Raw genomic sequence first — 21638 nt, forward strand, 5'->3', positions numbered from 1 at the left:
CCTGGCTAATAGCCATTTATGGACTTAGCCACCATGAATTTATCCAGTCCCCTTTTAAACATTGTTATAGTCCTAGCCTTCACAACCTCCTCAGGTAAGGAGTTCCACAAGTTGACTGTGCGCTGCGTGAAGAAGAACTTCCTTTTATTTGTTTTAAACCTGCTGCCTATTAATTTCATTTGGTGACCCCTAGTTCTTGTATTATGGGAATAAGTAAATAACTTTTCCTTATCCACTTTCTCCACATCACTCATGATTTTATATACCTCTATCATGTCCCCCCTTAGTCTTCTCTTTTCCAAACTGAAGAGTCCTAGCCTCTTTAATCTTTCCTCATATGGGACCCTCTCTAAACCCTTAATCATTTTAGTTGCTCTTTTCTGAACCTTTTCTAGTGCTAGAATATCTTTTTTGAGGTGAGGAGACCACATCTGTACACAGTATTCGAGATGTGGGCATACCATGGATTTATATAAGGGCAATAATATATTCTCAGTCTTATTCTCTATCCCCTTTTTAATGATTCCTAACATCCTGTTTGCTTTTTTGACCGCCTCTGCACACTGCGTGGACATCTTTAGAGAACTATCCACGATGACGCCAAGATCTTTTTCCTGACTCGTTGTAGCTAAATTAGCCCCCATCATGTTGTATGTATAGTTGGGGTTATTTTTTCCAATGTGCATTACTTTACATTTATCCACATTAAATTTCATTTGCCATTTTGCTGCCCAATCACTTAGTTTTGTGAGATCTTTTTGAAGTTCTTCACAATCTGCTTTGGTCTTAACTATCTTGAGTAGTTTAGTATCATCTGCAAACTTTGCCACCTCACTGTTTACCCCTTTCTCCAGATTATTTATGAATAAATTGAATAGGATTGGTCCTAGGACTGACCCTTGGGGAACACCACTAGTTACCCCTCTCCATTCTGAGAATTTACCATTAATTCCTACCCTTTGTTCCCTGTCCTTTAACCAGTTCTCAATCCATGAAAGGACCTTCCCTTTTATCCCATGACAGCTTAATTTACGTAAGAGCCTTTGGTGAGGGACCTTGTCAAAGGCTTTCTGGAAATCTAAGTACACTATGTCCACCGGATCCCCCTTGTCCACATGTTTGTTGACCCCTTCAAAGAACTCTAATAGATTAGTAAGACACGATTTCCCTTTACAGAAACCATGTTGACTATTGCTCAAGAGTTTGTTTTTCTATGTGTCTGACAATTTTGTTCTTTACTATTGTTTCAACTAATTTGCCCGGTACCGACGTTAGACTTACCGGTCTGTAATTGCCGGGATCACCCCTAGAGCCCTTTTTAAATATTGGCGTTACATTAGCTAACTTCCAGTCATTGGGTACCGAAGCCGATTTAAAGGACAGGTTACAAACCTTAGTTAATAGTTCCGCAACTTCACATTTGAGTTCTTTCAGAACTCTTGGGTGAATGCCATCTGGTCCCGGTGACTTGTTAATGTTGAGTTTATCAATTAATTCCAAAACCTCCTCTAGTGATACTTCAATCTGTGACAGTTCCTCAGATTTGTCACCTACAAAAGCCAGCTCAGGTTTGGGAATCTCCCTAACATCCTCAGCCGTGAAGACTGAAGCAAAGAATCCATTTAGTTTCTCCGCAATGACTTTATCATCTTTAAGCGCTCCTTTTGTATTTTCATCGTCAAGGGGCCCCACTGGTTGTTTAGCAGGCTTCCTGCTTCTGATGTACTTAAAAAACATTTTGTTATTACCTTTGGAGTTTTTGGCTAGCCGGTCTTCAAACTCCTCTTTGGCTTTTCTTATTACACTCTTGCACTTAAATCAGTTTTAATCAGTTTTCCTATTTCTTCACTTCTGAGGATAAATCGTATATGTTAAGGGCAGTTGCATCTTTTTCATGTGTGGAATGAAGGAGATTCCTAGGTAGTCTTAACTATGATTGAAAGGGCCGTAGGAATGCTTTTCTACCCTTTTTAAGAACCTGTATTCCATAACAAAGAAAATAGCTGTTTGCATCAAATGCCGACTATCATGGATGAGTTGACAGGATAAAACTACACCTCTACCCCGATATAACACGACTCGATATAACATGAATTCGGATATAATGCGGTAAAGCAGTGCTCCGGGGGGGCGGGGCTGCGCACTCCGGTGGATCAAAGCAAGTTTGATAGAACGCGGTTTCACCTATAATGCGGCAAGATTTTTTTTTTTTTGCTCCCGAGGACAGCGTTATATTGGGGTAGAGGTGTATTTGAAAAGCAATATGAACAAATGAAAAATGTTCTGTGGTTGATAAAGGTTTTCCCCAGGTGTCTAACCAGAGGAAAGAAGAACTCAGAGCAAAAATGACTGCCAAGATCTACGTTTTTTTCCAAAACATTTTAATAATCCTTTAGTGGGATAGCATACTGCATGATATCCTGTTATGATCACAATTGGGGCTGAAGTAAACTGTAGTGTTCAAAAGTAGAATGAATGAATATTGCCCTTGAAATGAGTGTGAATGTTTAAAAAATAGATTTTTGAGAGGTATATATTCAGTCCATTGCTTTACAGTAAAGTCTCTTAAACTATCCAACACTTTAAAAATTTTTCACAGAAAACGGAAGTGACAGCAATTATCAATATAAGAATATTAGAAGCACACTGATATTGCATAACAGTAATACAGCAAAAGTGAGAGGGTTTGTCTCAAAAACTAGAACAATTAATGTTACACTGCAAAAGCAGTTGTAGACCTTATAAATGTAAGTCCACCTTAATGTACTTTTCATGTTCCAAAAAGAGAGCCAAACTATATAAAACTGATTTGTCCTACCTTTGTCTGTTTTTTGTATACTTAAAGTATCCTTTTCTTATGCCAGATTCTGAAAGGTACTGGAAGAATCTGGCCTTTTCCAATTCTTTGGCAGAAAGACTGTCGGAAATTAAAGGTTCATAATTAAAGTAACTGTTCTTTACTAAGAAGCCTAAAAATAGGACTGTAGACTGCAGTGGAAGGTTTTATCAGCAACATTATGCATTAGTTCTAATATTTGTGTCCTTTTGGACCCTTCTACTGAATATGAATTGAAGTACCTTTTTTCAGTATTCAGCACTTCTATCTGTATTTATAGGATTGTTCCTTCAGAACTGAGACTAAATATATTTTAATATTTTTCTTCATAATTTCTATTTTGTTTACACTTGTGGCAAACTATTTCGGAGTGACAGTCTATTTGTGTCAGGTCTCAAGGTATAACAATCAAACTAAATAGGCTATACTTAAACATTCAGCCTGTAGTATGTCTCCATTTTCAGCGCTTCAGCATAAAGCATTCCTGAGAACTCCAGAGTGATAGTGCCAAAACCTGGGGTTACTTATCCCAATATAGATAAAATACACCAGAAAAGCTGACTTTTTTGCACCTGTGAGCATGTTATAAATGCCTAGATTTAAGATCTTAACATTTGACACACTTGGGGTATGTCTGCACTTAAATCATCACAGCAGCGCAGCTGCACCCCTAAGAGACATAGCTATACCAATGTAAATTCATAGTGTATACCAGGCCCTAGTTCTCAGAGAGAATAAACATCTTTGTTTGAAGAAACTCATAAGTAATCAAAAATGATGTATTGACCATGTCCAGTATTCTACTTTCCTCTACTTCTTAGCACAAACTGTCTTAAGGAACTCCAGCTCGTGGGTGGGTGGGTGTTAAGTAAAAGTTGATATCTATTGTCTGAATTGTTTATAATCAGCCTCACTTGCTAGCAAGTAACACCCTACATGTGAAAAAGCCTCCCTGAAGGCAATCATAAAGGAAGGCATGTTCTCCTTCAAATGATAGTTAAGGCCCACTTCTGCTGATGCCTATTAAAAAAATCTGTCTATTAACAATGGCTTGAGTGGCAGATGGATTTGGCACATTATACATTTTCAAACTTTGTTTTGATTGTATACTTAAAAATTGTATAAGACTGCATTTCTACCTCTATCCTTTGTATGTTTCTTGTTTTAGAGTGAAATACACTTGCCTTTTAGGGTAGAGCCTATATCTTATGTGTTTGTACAGTTCCTGGCACAACTTTGGCACCAAGTGTTACTGTAATATAAAGTTCTGTAAAAGTCTGTGAGCTGACGGGTGAAAACATTATCTAGTATGTGGGCTGGGACAGGAAGCTTGGAAATCAAAATAAATTTTAAATATTTATTCAGCCATAAAGTTCCATAAAAGGGTAGAAAATACTCAGATATATACTGTTATGTACAGTAACCTGTGTTGCAAGTCAGTGAGAATTTGATTGTGATGGAAACTCACAATTTACCATTGTTGTATAATATGAATGTATTGTGTAGTAAAGTTCTGCATTTAGGAAGTTACTGATTTTTTATTATCGGTCACAAATCTGTTTTTCTTATCAAGTAACAATAAAAAGTGAATTTAAGCTTATTTTAAAACTGCCTTAAAAGACAAAAGATTGTGGGGGAGGGGGAAGCTTACACCCTCTTGGTTTTATGGTATATAAAGAAGGCCTGGGAATTGTGGGTGGTTTTTTTTTAAAGCAGGTAGATGTTTAAAGCTTAAATATCAAGAGTGTAAAGTCTGGTCTTCCCTAGTTTTGGTAGCAAGGATTTCAATGTGTGTTGTGAGCGCTCAAACCTTAGGGCTTGTCTAGAAAGTTTTTGTACCACTTAATTACATCTGTTTCTATAAACCAATATAGTTAAGTGGTACACATGCATATCCCACAGTTATATTCCTATAACGGGGCTTATATTGGTATGGCTTATATAAGTGCCTTTATAGTGATATAACTGTGTCCACGCTAGGCAATTGCACCACTTTAAGTATAAAATCACACCCCTCGTCAAAATAATTAAATGGTACCAAAATGGTGTGTAGATTAGGCCTTATATGAAGGCCAGGTGGTATTATATCTTTTGGACTTCGTTTGGTCAGTGAAGTTAAATAGAAGTAAACAAATTTTAGTGTGCGACTAAAAATAACTTCACTTGTCAATTCGTTAACTTTCATTCTTGTCATAACTTCATTACTTTTTTTGCTTATCATTTCCATTCACTTAAGACCTGCCCCTTCTTTCCACTACCATTTTTTTTCAATTCATATGATGCTACTCCGTGTTCAAATTGGTGGTAGGGGAAGTCGTGCCCAAAAAACAAACTCTGTCCACTTGAAACACGTCTCTTGAATTGTGGAGATGTTCAGAATATGATCATGTATGCTGCATAGGTTCTACATTGGTCCTTGGGCTTGGCTTCTTGTCGCTACAGCCATGGGGGTTTGTTGGGCTCTTTTAATTGGGCTTTCCCTTGGTGAGATGCAGATACCCCTTTATCTCCCACATTAGTTTAGCAGGGTATTCCTTTCCCAGGCCTATTTACTTGTGGTACCAAAAATGAGCTGTTGCTCAGAATAGATCATAATGATACTTTCTTTTTCATATTTTGAGCAGTGTAATGTTAAGTGTTGAATTTAAAATCATTATTGGCATCTGAGTAAATATTTACTGAAACGAGTAAAGTAATTCTCATCTCAGCTATTGTTTCAGGTTCTGCAAACTCACTCAGATATGTTTGTATCAGTTACATTCAGGTCCAATTTTCCAGGGTTTTTCTACCTCCTTGATAAAGTTGTGGGAAGGAAAATTGGAATCCAAATGAAGTATTTTATGAACCTTTAATATATCTCAACCCTTATTTAGTGTGAATATATTAAGTTGTTTTGTTGTTACAGCTAGCCTAACTTTTAAAGTTTGAAATTTCTGGAAAAGAGAGCCACTGTGTAAGTTGAACATCAAGTGTACCAGTCTTCACTACTATATTGTATCATTCCACCATGTACCACTAAGATAGTCTTGTTTTTGTATGTGTGTATATAATTCCACTGTCACACACAACCATTTCATAGCAGCAAATGGCCTGTGGGTAGACTAACAATGCTCTTCCTCATCTCTATAGAAAATAGGGCTATGTCTACACTTCACTTTTGTTGGGCAGGGGTGTGTGCGTGTGGAGGGGGGAAACACCAACAAAAGTTTTAATGACAAACAGCACCGGTGTGGACAGTGCTTTGTCGGTGGGAGATGCTCTCCCTTGGACAAAGCTACTGCCCCTGGTTGGGGCTGGTTTTATTTTGTTGGCAGAAGAGCTCTTTCCTGCCAACAAAGAGCGGCTACACTGTGTGCCTTACTGTGCTGCTGTAAGATGTGCAGTGTAGACCTAGCCTAAGACTGGAATAAGTAATAAAGATCAAGTGTAATACATAAGATGAGAATTGGCATCAATGGGCGATAAAGAAGTGATGATTTACTTATCCATTCCAAGTTCCTCATGCTTACTTGACAGTGTGCACTGAGTATTTTGATTTGGTCAACATGCTGACTACATGTTAGAATAAAGCCTGAAACAGCATAGCTTGTGTTTTCAGCTCTGCAGAAGTTGCTTCTAGTCCTTCTGCCTCCTCCCTCTGCTGTCCATATAAGTCAATCTTTGGGCATCAGGCAAATATTAAAACTGCTACATTAGTGTGATGGTTCTTGTAGGACCCAGGCCTGGGAGTCACCTTGTTAGACCCCTGTCACTAGAGGCAGGGGTTTTCTTGTGGTAGCTGGGTGTCCGCTCCCTGACGGCTGCCAGCCCTTCAGCCACTCAAAAGCATTCTCCTCTGGGTTTATGGCCCTTCCCTCTCTGGGTTTATGGCCCTTCCTTATCTAGGCAGGTTAACAAATCCCAATGAATCATTCCCCTATGATATTCAGCCCCGACACCGGCTACTCTCATACATTCCAGATCCTCTGCATCCAAAGGTGCGGTGTACCCCCATTTTACCAGTTTTTCCTTAAACCGCTGCTCCTATAAACCACACAGCACTTGTGAGCACTTTGTTAAATCTTTATTCCTAGTAGATTTATTTAACTAGATATAGTGTATTGTAACTACTTGTTTCCACCACAAAACAAAATCATAAGTTTAGACCCAGGTTCCCATTTTATCAATAGTTATCTTTCCAGTCTAATAAAGTGAATTCTTTCTCCCCTCTGCCCCCACCCAGAGTTCAGTGTATTGCAGAGCTGGCTGGTTTCTCAATAGCCAAGGTCCAAGATGTTCCTGAAAGCACCCTCACTCCCCAAGGAGTTTCCTCAGTGAAAGGATCCAGAGTGTCTTTCCCTACACTCCCAATCCCTCAGACAGAGACAAACACCTACAAGATCTTTATCAAGCATTCTTAAAACTACACCACCCACCTGGGGAAGTGAGGAAACAGATTGACAGAGCGAGACGGGTACCCAGAAATCACCTACTACAGGACAGGCCCAACAAGGAAAATAACAGAACACCACAGGCCATCACCTACAGCCCCCAGCTAAAACCTCTCCAGCACATTATCAACGATCTACAACCTATCCTGGAAAACGATCCCTCACTCTCGCAGACCTTGGGAGGCAGGCCAGTCCTCGCTTACAGACAGCCCCCCAACCTGAAGCAAATACTCACCAGCCACTCCACTACACACCACACCACAGAAACACTAACCCAGGAACCAATCCCTGTAGCAAACGTCGTTGCCTACTCTGTCCCCATATCTACTCTAGCGACACCATCTGAGGACCCAACCACATCAGCCACACCATCAACAGCTCGTTCACCTGCACATCTACTAATGTTATATGTGCCATCATGTGCCAGCAATGCCCCTCTGCCATGTACATTGGCCAAACCGGACAGTCCCTACATAAAAGAATAAATGGACACAAATCGGACATCAGGAATGGTAACATACAAAAGCCAGTAGGAGAACACTTCAATCTCCCTGGACATTCTATAATAGATTTAAAAGTAGCTATACTTGAACAAAAAACTTCAGAAACAGACTTCAAAGAGAAACAGCAGAACTAAAATTCATTTAACACCATTAATTTGGGCTTGAATAGGGACTGGGAGTGGCTGGCTCATTACAAAAGCAGCTTTGCCTCTCCTGGAATTGACACCTCCTCATCTATTATTAGGAGTGGACTACATCCACCCTGATCAAATTGGCCCTGTCAGCACTGGTTCTCCACTTGTGAGGTAACTCCCTTCTCTTCATTTGTCATTATATAATGCCTGCATCTGTGATTTTCACTCCATGCATCTGAAGTGAGGTGTTTTTTTTACCCACGAAAACTTATGCCCAAATAAATCTGTTAGTCTTTAAGGTGCCACCGGACTTCTTGTTGTTTTCCCTACACTGTTACACTGAAAAGTCTTCTGTTTCTATTCACAGCCAGAGTGAAGCTCTGTTGTAATGTTTCTTCAAGAAGTTTTGATGGTTGGGTAATGCTTCTGGTTTTCCATTGATAGTTTTGGGAGGGAGCAAGGCCGGTCAGTTGAGCCTTGTGTTACCTTGCCTTCTGATTAGGAGGAATGCTTGGATGGGCATTCCGGGTGTTACCTCTTGACGATTATGCTTTTTGGACTTGGAGTAGTAATTACTTTGAGTACAAATACACTTCCTTAAATACTACTTGAACGTACATCTGCCAGTGATTGAGTTTTGACAAGTTATGAGCTTTCTGTAGAAACCTCACCTGATATAGCTTACGGATAAATATCCTGCGAGATGTGCTCAGTGTAATGAGTTAACAAATCCCAAATGAATCATCCAAAGGTGCAGAAGATCCCCAATTTACCATTTTTTTCCCCCCCCTTAAACCGCTGCTCCTATAAACCAAATAGCACTTGTGAGCACTTACATCTACTTTTAGCCTATTTAACAGGTCTGAGGTGAGAGTTGTTTACAAAGAACGGGATCCTTTGCCAATGTGTATCCTATGTCACAATTAGCTACTGAACAGTCATTGTGAGCTAGACTTTCTCTACTTTTCTTTCAGTGTCCCAAAACCACTTTACCTCCACTTTGCACTTGCTTAATGTGTAGCTGAATTGGCATCATTCCCAGACGTGTGTAAGCAGGACATGGTGTCATTATCCATGATAAAAATGGATATATAGCATCACCTGCAATTATGTTGAGAAAGGGGGCAGCATGAATGTCAATATTCAGTGGGAATCGCGTCCCCTGCTGTCCATTTTTGAAGAGCAGAGGATTTTTCCAGAAAAATCTTGGTATCAGGCCCAGCCACCCTTAGAGGTGTGGGTTTTGTTTTGTTCTAGGAGATTAGGCGGGGAGAGTGGGTAAAAGAGTTCCATCAGTAGTTCTTGCAGAGTTGAAAAATCCTGATAACTTTAGTTCCTTTCACTTGCTAATCATCTTGATCATATGCACATGCAACAAAGTATATACTGCTATTCAAACATGCACAGCTACTCACATTGGACTTCAGCCTGGTACGTAGCTTAATATCTTGAGTAGCCTGACTTCACTGGATGATTGCCATTCTCTTTGCCACGAAGAGCAGTGATCTATCTTTGTGGTGTAATGCTTCTATATCAGGCTTAGTTCATCAGTCTGAATTTTTGCAACTGCCTCTATTTGTCTCAAGAATAACTGTCTGTAGCTAAAGCTCCAACCACTGAACATCTTCAGTACAGTCAGATTCTGCAGGATTGGGTGGTGCATGCCCATTGAACTTCTGATTTCAGTATATCATGCCCCGACTACACTGGCAAGTTTGTGCGCAGTAAAGCAGCTTTGAGCGCTGTAACTCCCAAGGTGTACACACTGCTAAGCCACTTAGTGTGCAGAAACTGCACAGATGCAGTGCTCTTAAAAAAAAAAAAAAAAAAACAACAAAAACAAAAACAAAAAACCTTGATGAGAGGCGTAGAACTTTCTGCGCCATGGCTACAGCGCTGCAGTGCCAGTGTAGACACCGTGGTGATTACAGCGCTGCGATTGGCCTCCAGGAGGTGTCCCACAATGCCTGTTCTCACCTCTCTGGCCATTGGTTTGAACTCTACTACCCTGCCCTCAGGTGACCAACCATCAGCCCCACCCCATACATTCCTTTGCATATTTGAAAGTCCCCTTCCTGTTTGCTTGGTGATGCGTGCAGTGGTCTCAGCGCATCTTTCCAGGTGGCCATGCCTGCTCCAAGCAGCAGGCGATTTCCCCCCCCCCCCCCCCCCCTTGGAACAATGCCTAGCTGCTGGACCTCATTGGCATTTGGGGAAAGGAGGCAGTGCAGTCACAGCTGCGCTCCAGCCGTCAGAATTGTGATACCTAAGGACAGATTTCTAGATGCGTGATAGAAAAGGGCCATGACCGGGACACATTGCAGTGCAGGGTCAAAGTGAAGGAGCTGCAGAACACCTACCACAAGGCGTGAGAGGCAAACCGCCACTCGGGTGCTGCACCCACGAGCTGCCGGTTCTACAAAGAGCTGGACGCGATACTCAGTGGGGACCCCACCTCCACTGCGAAGTCCCTTGTGGATACTTCATTGGCTTTGTTGCCAGTCGAGAGTGGACTGAGCCAGGAGGAGGCAATCTTGGATGAAGAGGGGGAAGGGGAACCAAAGGTAGAGGATGACTAGGAGGCCAGAGATGCATGCAATCAGGAGCTCTTTTCTACCCCAGAGATGCCTAGCCAGTCACAACAGTCAGATCTTGGTGAAGCGCAAACAGGAGAGGAGGCCCCTGGTAAGTGGATCTGATTTTGGGAATTGCTGAAGTGAGTTGTTGGGGGCAGGAGGGTTGCAGAAAGCAGGCTTGTCTCCTACCTCATGCCTAGTTTGAGCGGTGGAACAGGCTGTTGATGCACTCCCTCACTTCACGGGAATCTCCCTCAGAGATCTCCAGGAAACTCTCATGGTGATACTGGGCAATCTGCTCCCACAGGTTCCTCGGAAGGGCTGCTTTGTTTCTTGCCCCATTAACGGTAACTTTCCTGCGCCACTGTGCTGTCACGGGGGTGGGGACCATTGCTGCACACAGGCTAGCCACACTGGGGCCAGGGCAGAAGCCGCAAGCTTGGAGAAGACCCTCCCTTGATTCCCTGCTCACCCTCAGCAGCGAGATATCTTCCATAATGATAGCCTCCTGTGGAAAGTGTGGGGACAGGAATGATTATCAGCCCCCCGCCCCCTACAGTGCTGGCTCTCCCCAGGTGCCCAAGAGCCACGTGCCCAGTGTACAGCAGGGTCTGGGAACAGTGATTTACCCTGACTCTGTGCCCAATCACCATTTTGGGGGTCTTGTGGCTTGTGTGCGCTTGCCTGGGGTCAGCCAGTTAGTGACAGATGTGTGAGTACTGGCTGTGTTTTAAAGCACTGAAACAGTGTTGTCTGTGTTGTAAACAATACTGCTTCTGTAAAACGTATTTAAACTTCACAGAGATGACTTTCGGAGCACAGCCTCCCTCTTTGTTATTGGTGGCAGAACGATTGCGAAGAATTAGAAAGCGTCCAAGAAGAACTAAGGAGTTTTAGGGGTCACCTAAAAAGAAGGCGTATGATAGGGGGACACAGCAGTGCTGTTCAAAAATCAAGGAGTTGAGGCAGGCATACCAGAAGGCAAGAGAGGCTAATAGTCACTCTGGTGTGGCACTTCAGACGTACTGCTTCTAGAAGGAGCTGTATGCCATCCTCAGCGGCAACCCCACCTCAACTGTCAAGAGCCCTGTGGATACTTTAGGGGGGCTGGAGTCAATAGTCAGCGCAGTGAACCCCGAGGATGACTTAGTGGACGAGGAAGTGGAGTTGGAGGAGGATGGGGGACAGGCGACAGGGACATCCGATGGTGTGGCAAGCCAGAACTTCTTTTTAATTCCGGAGCAGTCTAGCCAGTCCCAGCACTCCGGCTCTGGTGCGCCTAATGCAGGAGACGGAAGCTCCGGTAAATTCATTGTGCTTTAATTCTGCAGGGACACATGCTGCTGATCTGGTTTGTTAACCAGGGTAGAAGAGGGATTGAAATAACGAAGACAGGTACAGTTTGTATCTGGTTCTCATTCACCTGTGCAGGTAGGCAGAGGGGCCCTGTGGAAAAATTAGTTTATGCACACCGGGATGTCCTGAGAATCATCCATAGAGAACTCTAGAAAACTTTCATGGAGGTAATCTGCAATCCTCTGCCAAAGGTTTCTTGGGAGGGCTGCCTTGTTTCTTCCCCTGCAGTAGGAAACTTTGCTGTGCCAATCGACAATTACTTTTGCAGGCATCATAGCAGCACATAGGAGAGCAGCAGACAGACCCAGTCTGCATCTACATGCATGCAGGAGCTGTGCTCTTGCATCCTCGGTTACCCTCAGGAGCGAGAGACCCACGCTATCACCCCCATGTTGAACTCAGCATGGCTGGGGCTACTGCCGTGCTGTATGCCTGCCATGGGAAAGTGAGACAGTTGTGTTTCTAACTTGTTTGGATCAAGGGTGTGAGTGCACTCACAATAGAGCTTCTGTCTGTGTTGTTTCTTTAGCATCAGCAGAGGTGCCCTTGAAGGTCTTCTCTTGCACACTGGCTGAGCCTCTCCATCTGATAAGGAGACAAAACAAGAGGAATAAGGAAGATGTGTTCCAGGAGGTGATGCAATCCTCTGGTGCTTCGGATTGGGAGCAGACAGCATGGAGAGAGGCTACCAATGACAAACTGCAGATGGATAGTCAGGATAGGAAACAGGCAGGAGCAGATGATAAAGCTGCTTAGGGAGCAAACCGATGTGTTGCGGTCCCTGAATGAACTTCAGGTGGAACACATCCATGCTCACTTCCTCCTGCAGCCCATACTGAACTGCCTTCTAGGCCTTCCTCACACACACCTCACATCTTCTAGGGCTGTCATACCCAAGGGAGATTTTTCACAATGACCGCTGGACATACATCCAGCGGTGAGAGCCTCATTGGCAATTGTGCTTTTGATTTTCATGTTCCTACCAAACATAGAAATGTTTGCATGGGTGTGGAATAAAAATGTACTTACAGAAAGTGAATGAATCTGTCTCCTATATACAGTGGTTGCTGCTAAAATTCAGACAGTGCCAATAGGTGCATTTGCATTGTTTAAATTACTGCGCACACACAAATCATTACAAGGTTCATACTATGATGCAAGAAAACAATGCCTGGCTCAATACATTACAGCGGCTTATTGTCAAAATGCTCTTTTAAAGCTTCCCTGATTCGAATAGCTCCCCTTTGAGCCCCATTTAAAGCTCTGGTATCTGGCTGCTCAAAAGCAGCAGCCAGCCGGTCCACCTCAGCGCTCCACGTTGTGGAACCTTCTCCCCCTTTAGCTTCACAAATATTATGCAGAACACAGCAGGCTGCTATGACCATGGAAATATTTTCCTTACTGAGGTCTAACCTGCCAAAGAGGCACTGCCAGTGCCCCATTAAGCCCTGTGCCTGCTGAGCCTGTTGTTGAAGTGCTCCTTGCTGCAGTCAGGGTTGCTGATGTAAGACTCCCAGGATCACAGCTGGCATTTCCACATTCCCCCTGGTCTGGAAAGAGAGTCCCTGCTTGCAGCTTTCTATACAGGCCAGTGTTCCTCAAGATGTGTGTGTCATACACCTTGATCAGCCCGTGTTGATGTCAGTGAAATGATCTTGGTGATCCACCAGCGCTTGCAATGCCATAGAAAAATAGTACTTTCTGTTGATGTACTGTGTCACAAGGTGGGCTGGGGCCAAAATGGGGATATACGCGCCATTTATTGCCCCACCACAGTTAAGGAATTCTATTGCCACTATTTCACACCTGTTGCCTAGAGTCACAGTCCTTCATAGTAGGAGATGATTAATGGCCCTGCACGCCTGCATCACTGCAACCCCCAAAGTGGACTTTTCCACTCCAAACTGGTTTGTGACTATTGGGTAGCAGTCTGGCATTGCCAGCTTCCACACTGCGATCACCACTGGCTTCTCCATTGTTAAGGCAGTTCTCATTTTCGTGTCATTGCGCTGGAGGGCATCCACACACAGTTCCGGGAAGGTGGCTTTGCACATCCGAAAGTTCTGCAGCCGCTGCTCATCATTCCATACCCACATAACAATGCAATCCCACCACTCAGTACTTGTTTCTCACACCCAGAACCGTCGGCTGCTCTGTGAATGCCAACAGCAATCTTGAATTGTTTCTGTCCATGGCACACAACAGGGCAGACACCACAGTGTCCTCATCAGTTTGCAGCTCATGAAACACTGCAGGATCAGGTGCATTCTGTTCATAAGGCTCCTTGCAGTACTGGAGAGCTGTGCAGGATCCATGCTTCCTGACAGAGAAATGTGGGTGCGCAGTTTACAGGGTCTGTTGAAAAGCAGTGCAAAATGTACTAGGAAGCCCATGGAATGATGGGACGGAGAAATTTAGATTGACTTAGCCCGGTAGTGTACCAACTTTAATCCCCTATGTAGATTGTGCTTTGTCATCAGAAGAGCTTCTCCCATGGTCATAGCTATCACTTCTCACAGAGGTGGAGTTACTAAGCTGAGAAGAGCTGTAGCTGTGCCAATGCAAGTTTGTAGTGTAGACCTGCCCTAAGCTATTTTAAAGTTTTGTTTGACTACTGTCTTTTTAGACAAATTAAGAAAAAAAAATTTGCTAGGAAAACTGAAACCCTGATCTAAATGAATGGAACTTTATTTGTGGCTGCTGTACTAAGTGCTGCACTTTATTTAAATTCTGGGTATATAAATTATCCAAATTTATGTGGAAAATGAAAACTTGCTTCCCACCTCAGTTTCCTCATAAATGCCACCAAATTATAGTTGTATTACATAGTACAGAGGTCCCCAAATTGTGGGGCGTGCCAAGGAACGTTTGGGGGGGTATGTGGCTAGGACTTAGGCAAGCTCCTGGGGGGGGCCACCACTCAGCTCTGCCCCTGGCCCTGTGCTTGGAGTCCGGGCTGCCAGCCCTGCGGCCTCATCTCCATTCCCGCCCCTGACTGCGGCCTCAGCCTCGGCTCCCTTGCACCTGTCTGTGTCCTTCCACCCCCTGGAGCTGTGTCCCTGGCTCCATAGTGTACTTTGGGGACAATCTGCCACATGCATTCTCTTGTATAGTTTGTAACTCAACTGTCTGAGTGGAGTCAGAAGAGAAATGTAGCAAAGTGATGGTCTGGGCATGCAGAATGTTTCTTCTGCCTTTCAGTGTACTCGAAAAATGAGATGGGAGGCGTTTTCATTTTCAGGCTGAAGTTACATGTACTGGGTCAGCCAGAGCATCCAGGGGATCTAAATACAGGTAGATGAGCAGCTTGTCCTGGAAGAAGGGACAGTTTGTTCTAAGAACTGAGTTGTAACTTTTGAGCTACTAAAATGACAATTTTCTTATCTAGATCCATATTGCCCTTAGACAAGTAATTTCTATCACTATAGCATAATAACAATGATTATATAGGTCACCTTACAAATTTGTTTTTATGGCCTCACATTGAACCAGTCTCTCCTCCTTCCTCCCTTTCCCTGTTAAGTATTGGATTCCCTTGATTGGTTTTGATGCTTTTTGAATTTTAATGGCAATGTGTTTTAGTTATTGACTTATTACACAGTTCTGGGGATTAGCAGAGAGGCTTTTCTTTGTAAGTGCTATTAAGGCAGACTGAAGTACAAGTGACAGGTTTAATACATTATCCTAATTTAGTTTTTTCTTTTTCTTTTAGAGACTCTACAGGGGTGGGTAATTCACTGGTCCAAAAGCGGTCTCCTTTACCTCGAAACCAAAAGACACCAACATCCTTGGCCAAGCTGTCCTTACGGGATGGACAGAAAGCCAAAAAGCCAGTGTGTAAATTTGAAGAAGGTCAGGATGTCCTAGCGAGGTGGTCAGATGGCTTGTTTTATCTTGGAACTATCAAAAAGGTAACTAATTTTTAACATGCAGGAAGTCCTGTAGCATCATATGTTAGTTAAGCTTGACTACAATGTTAAATAAAGCTCTTCCTTATTTTTAACGTTTCTACATATTCACAAAATCGTAATTGTATCTTTATTTTTCAGATAAACAAATTGAAACAGAGCTGCTTCGTTATATTTGAAGACAGTTCCAAATCCTGGGTTCTCTGGAAGGATATACAAACAGGCAAGAACTTCAATTAAATTATCAATATTTTATTTATTTAGAATAATTTAAATGCTAAAGTACAGTGTCCTTGGTAGTCTCTTGAAATGAGTTAAAAACACATCTTAAATGCAGTACAGTTTAAAGACCCAACATCAATAAACCATCGCGTGGGGAGGGAGGCAGACAGTCTTGCAGATTGGTAAATCCTAAATCATATAGGTCAAGAACAACACATTAAACTTCACCAGAAACCCACAGGCAGCTGCTGCAGATTGTGAAGTGCTGATTTAATATGCTTGCAGTGAGATGGTTGCAAAATCCAGTGGTGCACTATCTTCAGTTTTCAGATGGCTTTAAGGTATTGTTTAGAGTTCATTGCTGTTGTGTAATCTTGGTGACAAAGGTATGGATGACAGTTGTAAGGTCTGCGTCGGAGAGGAACAGTCACATCTTCCTGGCCAAATGTAAATAATGGTAAACGGACCTGGTCATTACTGCTACCTATTTGTTAGGCCAAACATTTTTCCTGCCATCTTAATGTGAAATGTCCTCATACTTGTATCAAATTTTAAGAAAAACAAAATCTCCATTTTAAGAAGTCACATGCTTGTTTGTGTGGAGTGCCTATGGGGCTTCATCTGCAGCAGCAGCTAAACTTGTGCTAGTATGGTCTAGCCAAATGGACATGGGGCTAAACTAATGCTGCACACTTATGTACATGGTTTTATATAAATAGTGACTTCCCCTCTCACAGGATTTTTGAGGATTATTTAACAGTGTATTTACTGTTAAGAAAATGCAAAGCACTATGGGCAAATCTTTCAAAAGCTATGAACATAAATTGCACATAAAAAAATCTGTATGTAAAGACACAATAAATTACGGAACATAATGTGTTTCTGCATACAAAACAAAGCTCACAGTTGCCTATCTAGAATTTTGCACATGCATCTTTTTGATTCTGCACCTATATTAAATAGCAAAATAATTGTTAATGCAGAGTTAAGGTTGCCGGTTATAGCTCATGCCCCTCCAGAATGTCAGGTTTAGCAAAACTCCAACTTCTAAGAACCTAGGAAATAGTCAAGGTAAGCACTCATACAACCTTAATTGTACCCCCCTGGAGCTGGCAATAACCACTAAGAATTAGCTGCATACACTCCAGGTGCATTCACTTTGTTGGGTGCAGCTGTATTGAATAGTGAAGGAAAAAATTGGAGCAGTTTAGAAGAGCTGGGATTGTAATACAAGGAGATTTGGGTCTGAGTCACCCCCATTCCATCCCCCTCCCCCCATGTGTATTATCAAAGAAAAGAGGTGCATATATACCTTGAGGTTCCAGTTTGCATTGCTTCAATACAGAATTATGGAGGTTGTCAGTGGCAGGGCTCTGGGGTCTTGTTGCTATGGGTATTATGAATACTGAGGTAGAATATGAGAGCACTCTGTGGATCTAATAGGGGAAAGTATAAGTTTAGATGGTATCTTAAATTTTACAACTCCTTCACATTTGCAGTCAAATCACTACACTTGTAAATGGGTAAGAAGTATGTCGGGGCAGTAATTAGGCTCAGTGTTTGAGCATAGGACAAGTGTAGGTAGCACCTGTCCATTATAGTGAAAAGCCCCAGAGTGGGCTTGTGTGTATATTGGGGCATTGCTCAGAAGGCAGAGTTAAGGAAGTGAGGCTGTTTACCTTAACTATGTGTTTTCTGGTTTTCAGAAGTTTGAGTTTTGCTGACCTCAGCATTCTAGAAGGGCACAAGTTATCACTGGACATACTTATGTCCACATTAATGAAGTCTTTTTGCCATTTAACTTCCTCGTTTTTTAAACAGAAAAATGTTTGTTGTTAGAAGTTAGCGACCATTTAGACAGTTGTATTTCTTATCTGGGTTTGTAGTTGATATGCTATTGAGGCTAGATAATAATCAAAAGACCTAACTTGTATAGTGCTTGTCAGCATTATCCTGATTTTTCAAAAGGGAAACTGAGACACAGAGTGGTGAAATGCCTTGCCCCCAAGGTCATCCAGCTAGGAATAGTCCCAGTAGTCTTTTCACTACGCCACACAGTTGCTATGTGCTTCCTCAGTGCTTCTATCCCCTCCTGTACGTTTTTGTTATAATGAAATGGGGATAATGGTCATGCTTTGAAATGTTTGCAATGTGTTGTTGCTAACAGTGCTGGTGAGATCTGGTCTGTGTCCCAAAACCAAACAGGGGTGATGAGTATCTTAACTATTTTGTGGATTACTCAGTATAGCATGAATCTGTTCCTTGCAATCCACACACGTGACTCAGACTACAAAAAGAAAAGTAATTAATGATCCTCCCAACTAAAGATTTTAGTTAAAGAGATTTAACTGGGAAAATTCAAAATAAATATATAAAATAAGTTACACTTTTGTCTATTTTTAGGAGCCACTGAAAGTGGGGAAATGGTCTGTACGATATGTCAGGAAGAGTATTCCGAAGCACCTAATGAAATGGTTATATGTGATAAATGTGGCCAAGGTAACTTCTGTTTCTTGACGTTTGTTCCATTTAAGACTTTTTGGTTTATTCTCAGCTGTGGCCAATGGAAAGGCAAAAAAAGCCAGAACAGGGGTGAATGCTTGATTACAAAACTCAAGCCAAAAAGCAATCTTTCACAGTTCTTGTTTATTGTAAACTGACTTACAAGGTCTGTTTTGTGAATATAGTTTTTACCACAAGAACTTTAAAAAGAGCATTTGGAACACTATTGATCTTATTACCTGATCACAATCTTTACTTAAATGAAGGATATTTTACTTTGTTTTAAACAACTTTTTTTCTTTCTAAAACTTTTTAGTTCCTGTAAATATGGGTAAAGTCTTTAATGGGTTTCTTTATAAGAGTAAAATCTGTATTTTGAATTCAGGTTATCATCAGCTGTGTCACACACCAAATATTGATTCCAGCGTGATTGATTCAGATGATAAATGGCTCTGTCGACAGTGTGTTTTTGCAACAACAACAAAGGTGTGTTATGGAAACAAATATTTGTCTATCAGGCTGACCTAACTTGTACATCTACTCCTCCATAGTATTTGTATGGTGGTTAATGTAAACTTTTAAGTGTGAGGTTAAAAATGACAAATAAAAACTAGTGCTGTGTGAGAGATTTCCCACAGTTCCTGGCTTTGATCTGGATGGGAAATTCTTGAGTAAATTGGAAGCTATGAAATTTGATTATATTTTTTCAAAGGCTATTTTTAATAAAACGGCTGGTATATCAAAATTGCAAGTAAAATTCTTAAAGTATTTTTATAACTATATACGCCTCTGTGTTGAAAGATTTTGTAATTGCATAACTACACTTATTGTTTTTATAAAAAACATGGATCTGTTTTGTTCCAGAGGGGTGGTGCGCTGAAGAAAGGACCAAATGCCAAAGCGCTACAAGTCATGAAGCAAACATTACCGTACAACGTAGCAGACCTTGAATGGGATGCAGGCCATAAAACCAATATCCAGCAATGTTACTGCTACTGTGGAGGCCCTGGAGAGTAAGTAAATATAAATTCCCATCAAAAGCTTTTTCTCCTTCATGCAGCTCTACAAACTTTGGCCCTTATTCTGAAAGCACTTAGGCTTGTGGTTAACTTTACTTAAATGTTTGCAGGATCAGGGCCTAACTATTTTTCTTCAGTACTCAGTGTACAAGATGGTGGGGCTGAGGCGCAGTTAATAAAGCATTGAGCTTTGAAATAAACATGTTTTCTTTAATGTATCTTGTGGTAAGCATAGTCCTTGCCCCAAGGAATATATCTTTTTGTTCTAGCGCCTGGCACAATGTGGTCCCGGTCCATGACTAGAGTTCCTAGGTACAATAATACAAATTTATGTATTGCGTTGTTGCATCAGGTCTTCACGTGTATCTAGCTATCTGTTCAGGTTTTATCATGCCACCAATGAGAGTTGTAGCTGTGAACGCCTTCTACAAAAATCACTGCTTTCGTGGCATTACTTCTGGTCTATATTTGAGGTCAAAGATAGAGTAGTTGGTGGCATTGCAGTTATAGGCAGTGGTAGTAATGGAACTGTGATACTGAGGAAGAAAATGGTGGAGTTGAATTTTGATATTGGCACAGTTGACTTTAAGGCAAATGTACATATTTTTAAGTTCTCTGGAGGAGTAGTGAATGATGTGCCTAAAATGAGATTCTGTTGAAGAAATTACTTGATTTGTAGCTTTCAAAAATTAGGTTTGAAGCTGCAAATGCAGACTTTTCTCAGAGGATGTCTAGAGGCTATTACACTGAGGTAACAGCCTCTTGTTTCAGCAAACGCTTATTCCTGGGAGTATTCTTTTGACGTTAGCGTAGGGCCATGTCTACGCTACTAGCTAAATTGGTACTGCTGCAGTTGATGCAGTGGTGTTGATTTAGCAGGTCCGGTGAAGACGCACTAGTCGATGGGAGAGCGTCTGCCATTGACATGGCACGGCGTAGACACCACTGTAAGGAGACCTAAGTTACGTCAAAGACTTACAGCATTAGTGTAGACCAGCCCTAAGACTACTCATGTGAATAACAGGAGTACCCCGCTGAATAAGGGTTTGCAGAACTGTGACTTCATGTGAAGGCCAAATTAAAGCAATCTGGGGTAATAGTACGCCATAACATGGGGCATCCTATGACTCTGCCTCCTTACCATGCCCAGCCCTCACTTGGAATGGTTGTGGCAAGAGGACTCCTGTTTGTCCCAGAGCGGCATTAGGAGGCCCTCTTCTCCCTTGAGCAGGAGGTGGTCCTCTCTCGCCACCCCGAGGGGAGAGGGTGAAGCTGAGTGCCTTCCTGTACCTGCACCAGCAGCTGTGGTATCTCCTTGGATGAGTGGATTGGGCTTGTTATGAATGGGGCAATTCACACTTCTCAGGCCATGTCTACACTGCAAACTGGTTAATGCAAGGTGCAGTAGCATGAAACCGGTGCAGTTAGTATAGTGCTCCTGCATGCTTGGCTGCTTGCATCGCTGCTGCATGTACTCACCGGGAGTGCTTGTGGTGACACAAAGTGCAGTGTACCATTGATAGGTATCCCAGTGTGCCACATACCACCTTCCAGGGAAGTGCCTTGTAGGGAATTTTCGCAATGCGTTGTGGGGCATGCAGGGGTGACTGGGAGTAAGGAGTCAAGTTCCCATCATGCAACTTTTTCCATCCTCTTAATGCCATCCTTATCCCGTGATCTTTTGCTCCTTTTTAAAAATTCCACAAACTCTCGCAGCACTTGTTGCTGTCTGCCATTTCTGCCAAAAGCATGGAGCCTGGACAGCTCTGCGCTGTTGTCATGACCATTGCAAACAGAGAATGAATGATCCTCTGGTATTTGCAGAGCTGCAGGAGATACTGCAACAATGGGGAATCATGATGATTTGTTTCAAGACATCTTGTTAAGGGACATAGCGAAAAACAATTGGAGCTTGGTGATGGTCATGGACAGCTGCAGACAGGGCTGTTCTGGGCCTGAGAAACAAGCACTGATTGGATCACATCGTACTGCAGGTATGGGACAAGCTGTGGCTGCAGCACTACAGGATGTGAAAGGCCACGTTCCTGGATCTGTTAGCCGAATTTGCCCCAGTTCTCCAGAGCATAGACATAAGAATGAGAGCTGTACTGGCAGTTGAGAAGTGAGTAGTGATAGCACCGTGGAAGCTTAC

The 21638-nt window shown here is 42.3% G+C and overlaps 1 protein-coding gene across 2 annotated transcripts in view; it reads left to right on the forward strand.

Annotated features, from left to right (window-relative positions):
- Positions 1-18373: 18373 nt before the first annotated feature.
- The window catches only part of MTF2 (metal response element binding transcription factor 2), a 31528-nt gene continuing 28263 nt past the window's right edge, over positions 18374-21638 (forward strand). For both annotated transcript variants that reach the window (XM_065409054.1, XM_065409055.1), the window contains exons 1-3: positions 18374-18464; positions 18853-18953; positions 19332-19480. In XM_065409054.1, coding sequence (XP_065265126.1) covers positions 18389-18464; positions 18853-18953; positions 19332-19480 — 326 coding nt within the window. In that variant the 5' untranslated portion in view covers positions 18374-18388. The remainder of the gene's footprint in view (positions 18465-18852; positions 18954-19331; positions 19481-21638) is intronic.

Source organism: Emys orbicularis, chromosome 8 (genome assembly GCF_028017835.1).
Source record: "Emys orbicularis isolate rEmyOrb1 chromosome 8, rEmyOrb1.hap1, whole genome shotgun sequence".
NCBI classification, from domain to species: Eukaryota; Metazoa; Chordata; order Testudines; family Emydidae; genus Emys; species Emys orbicularis.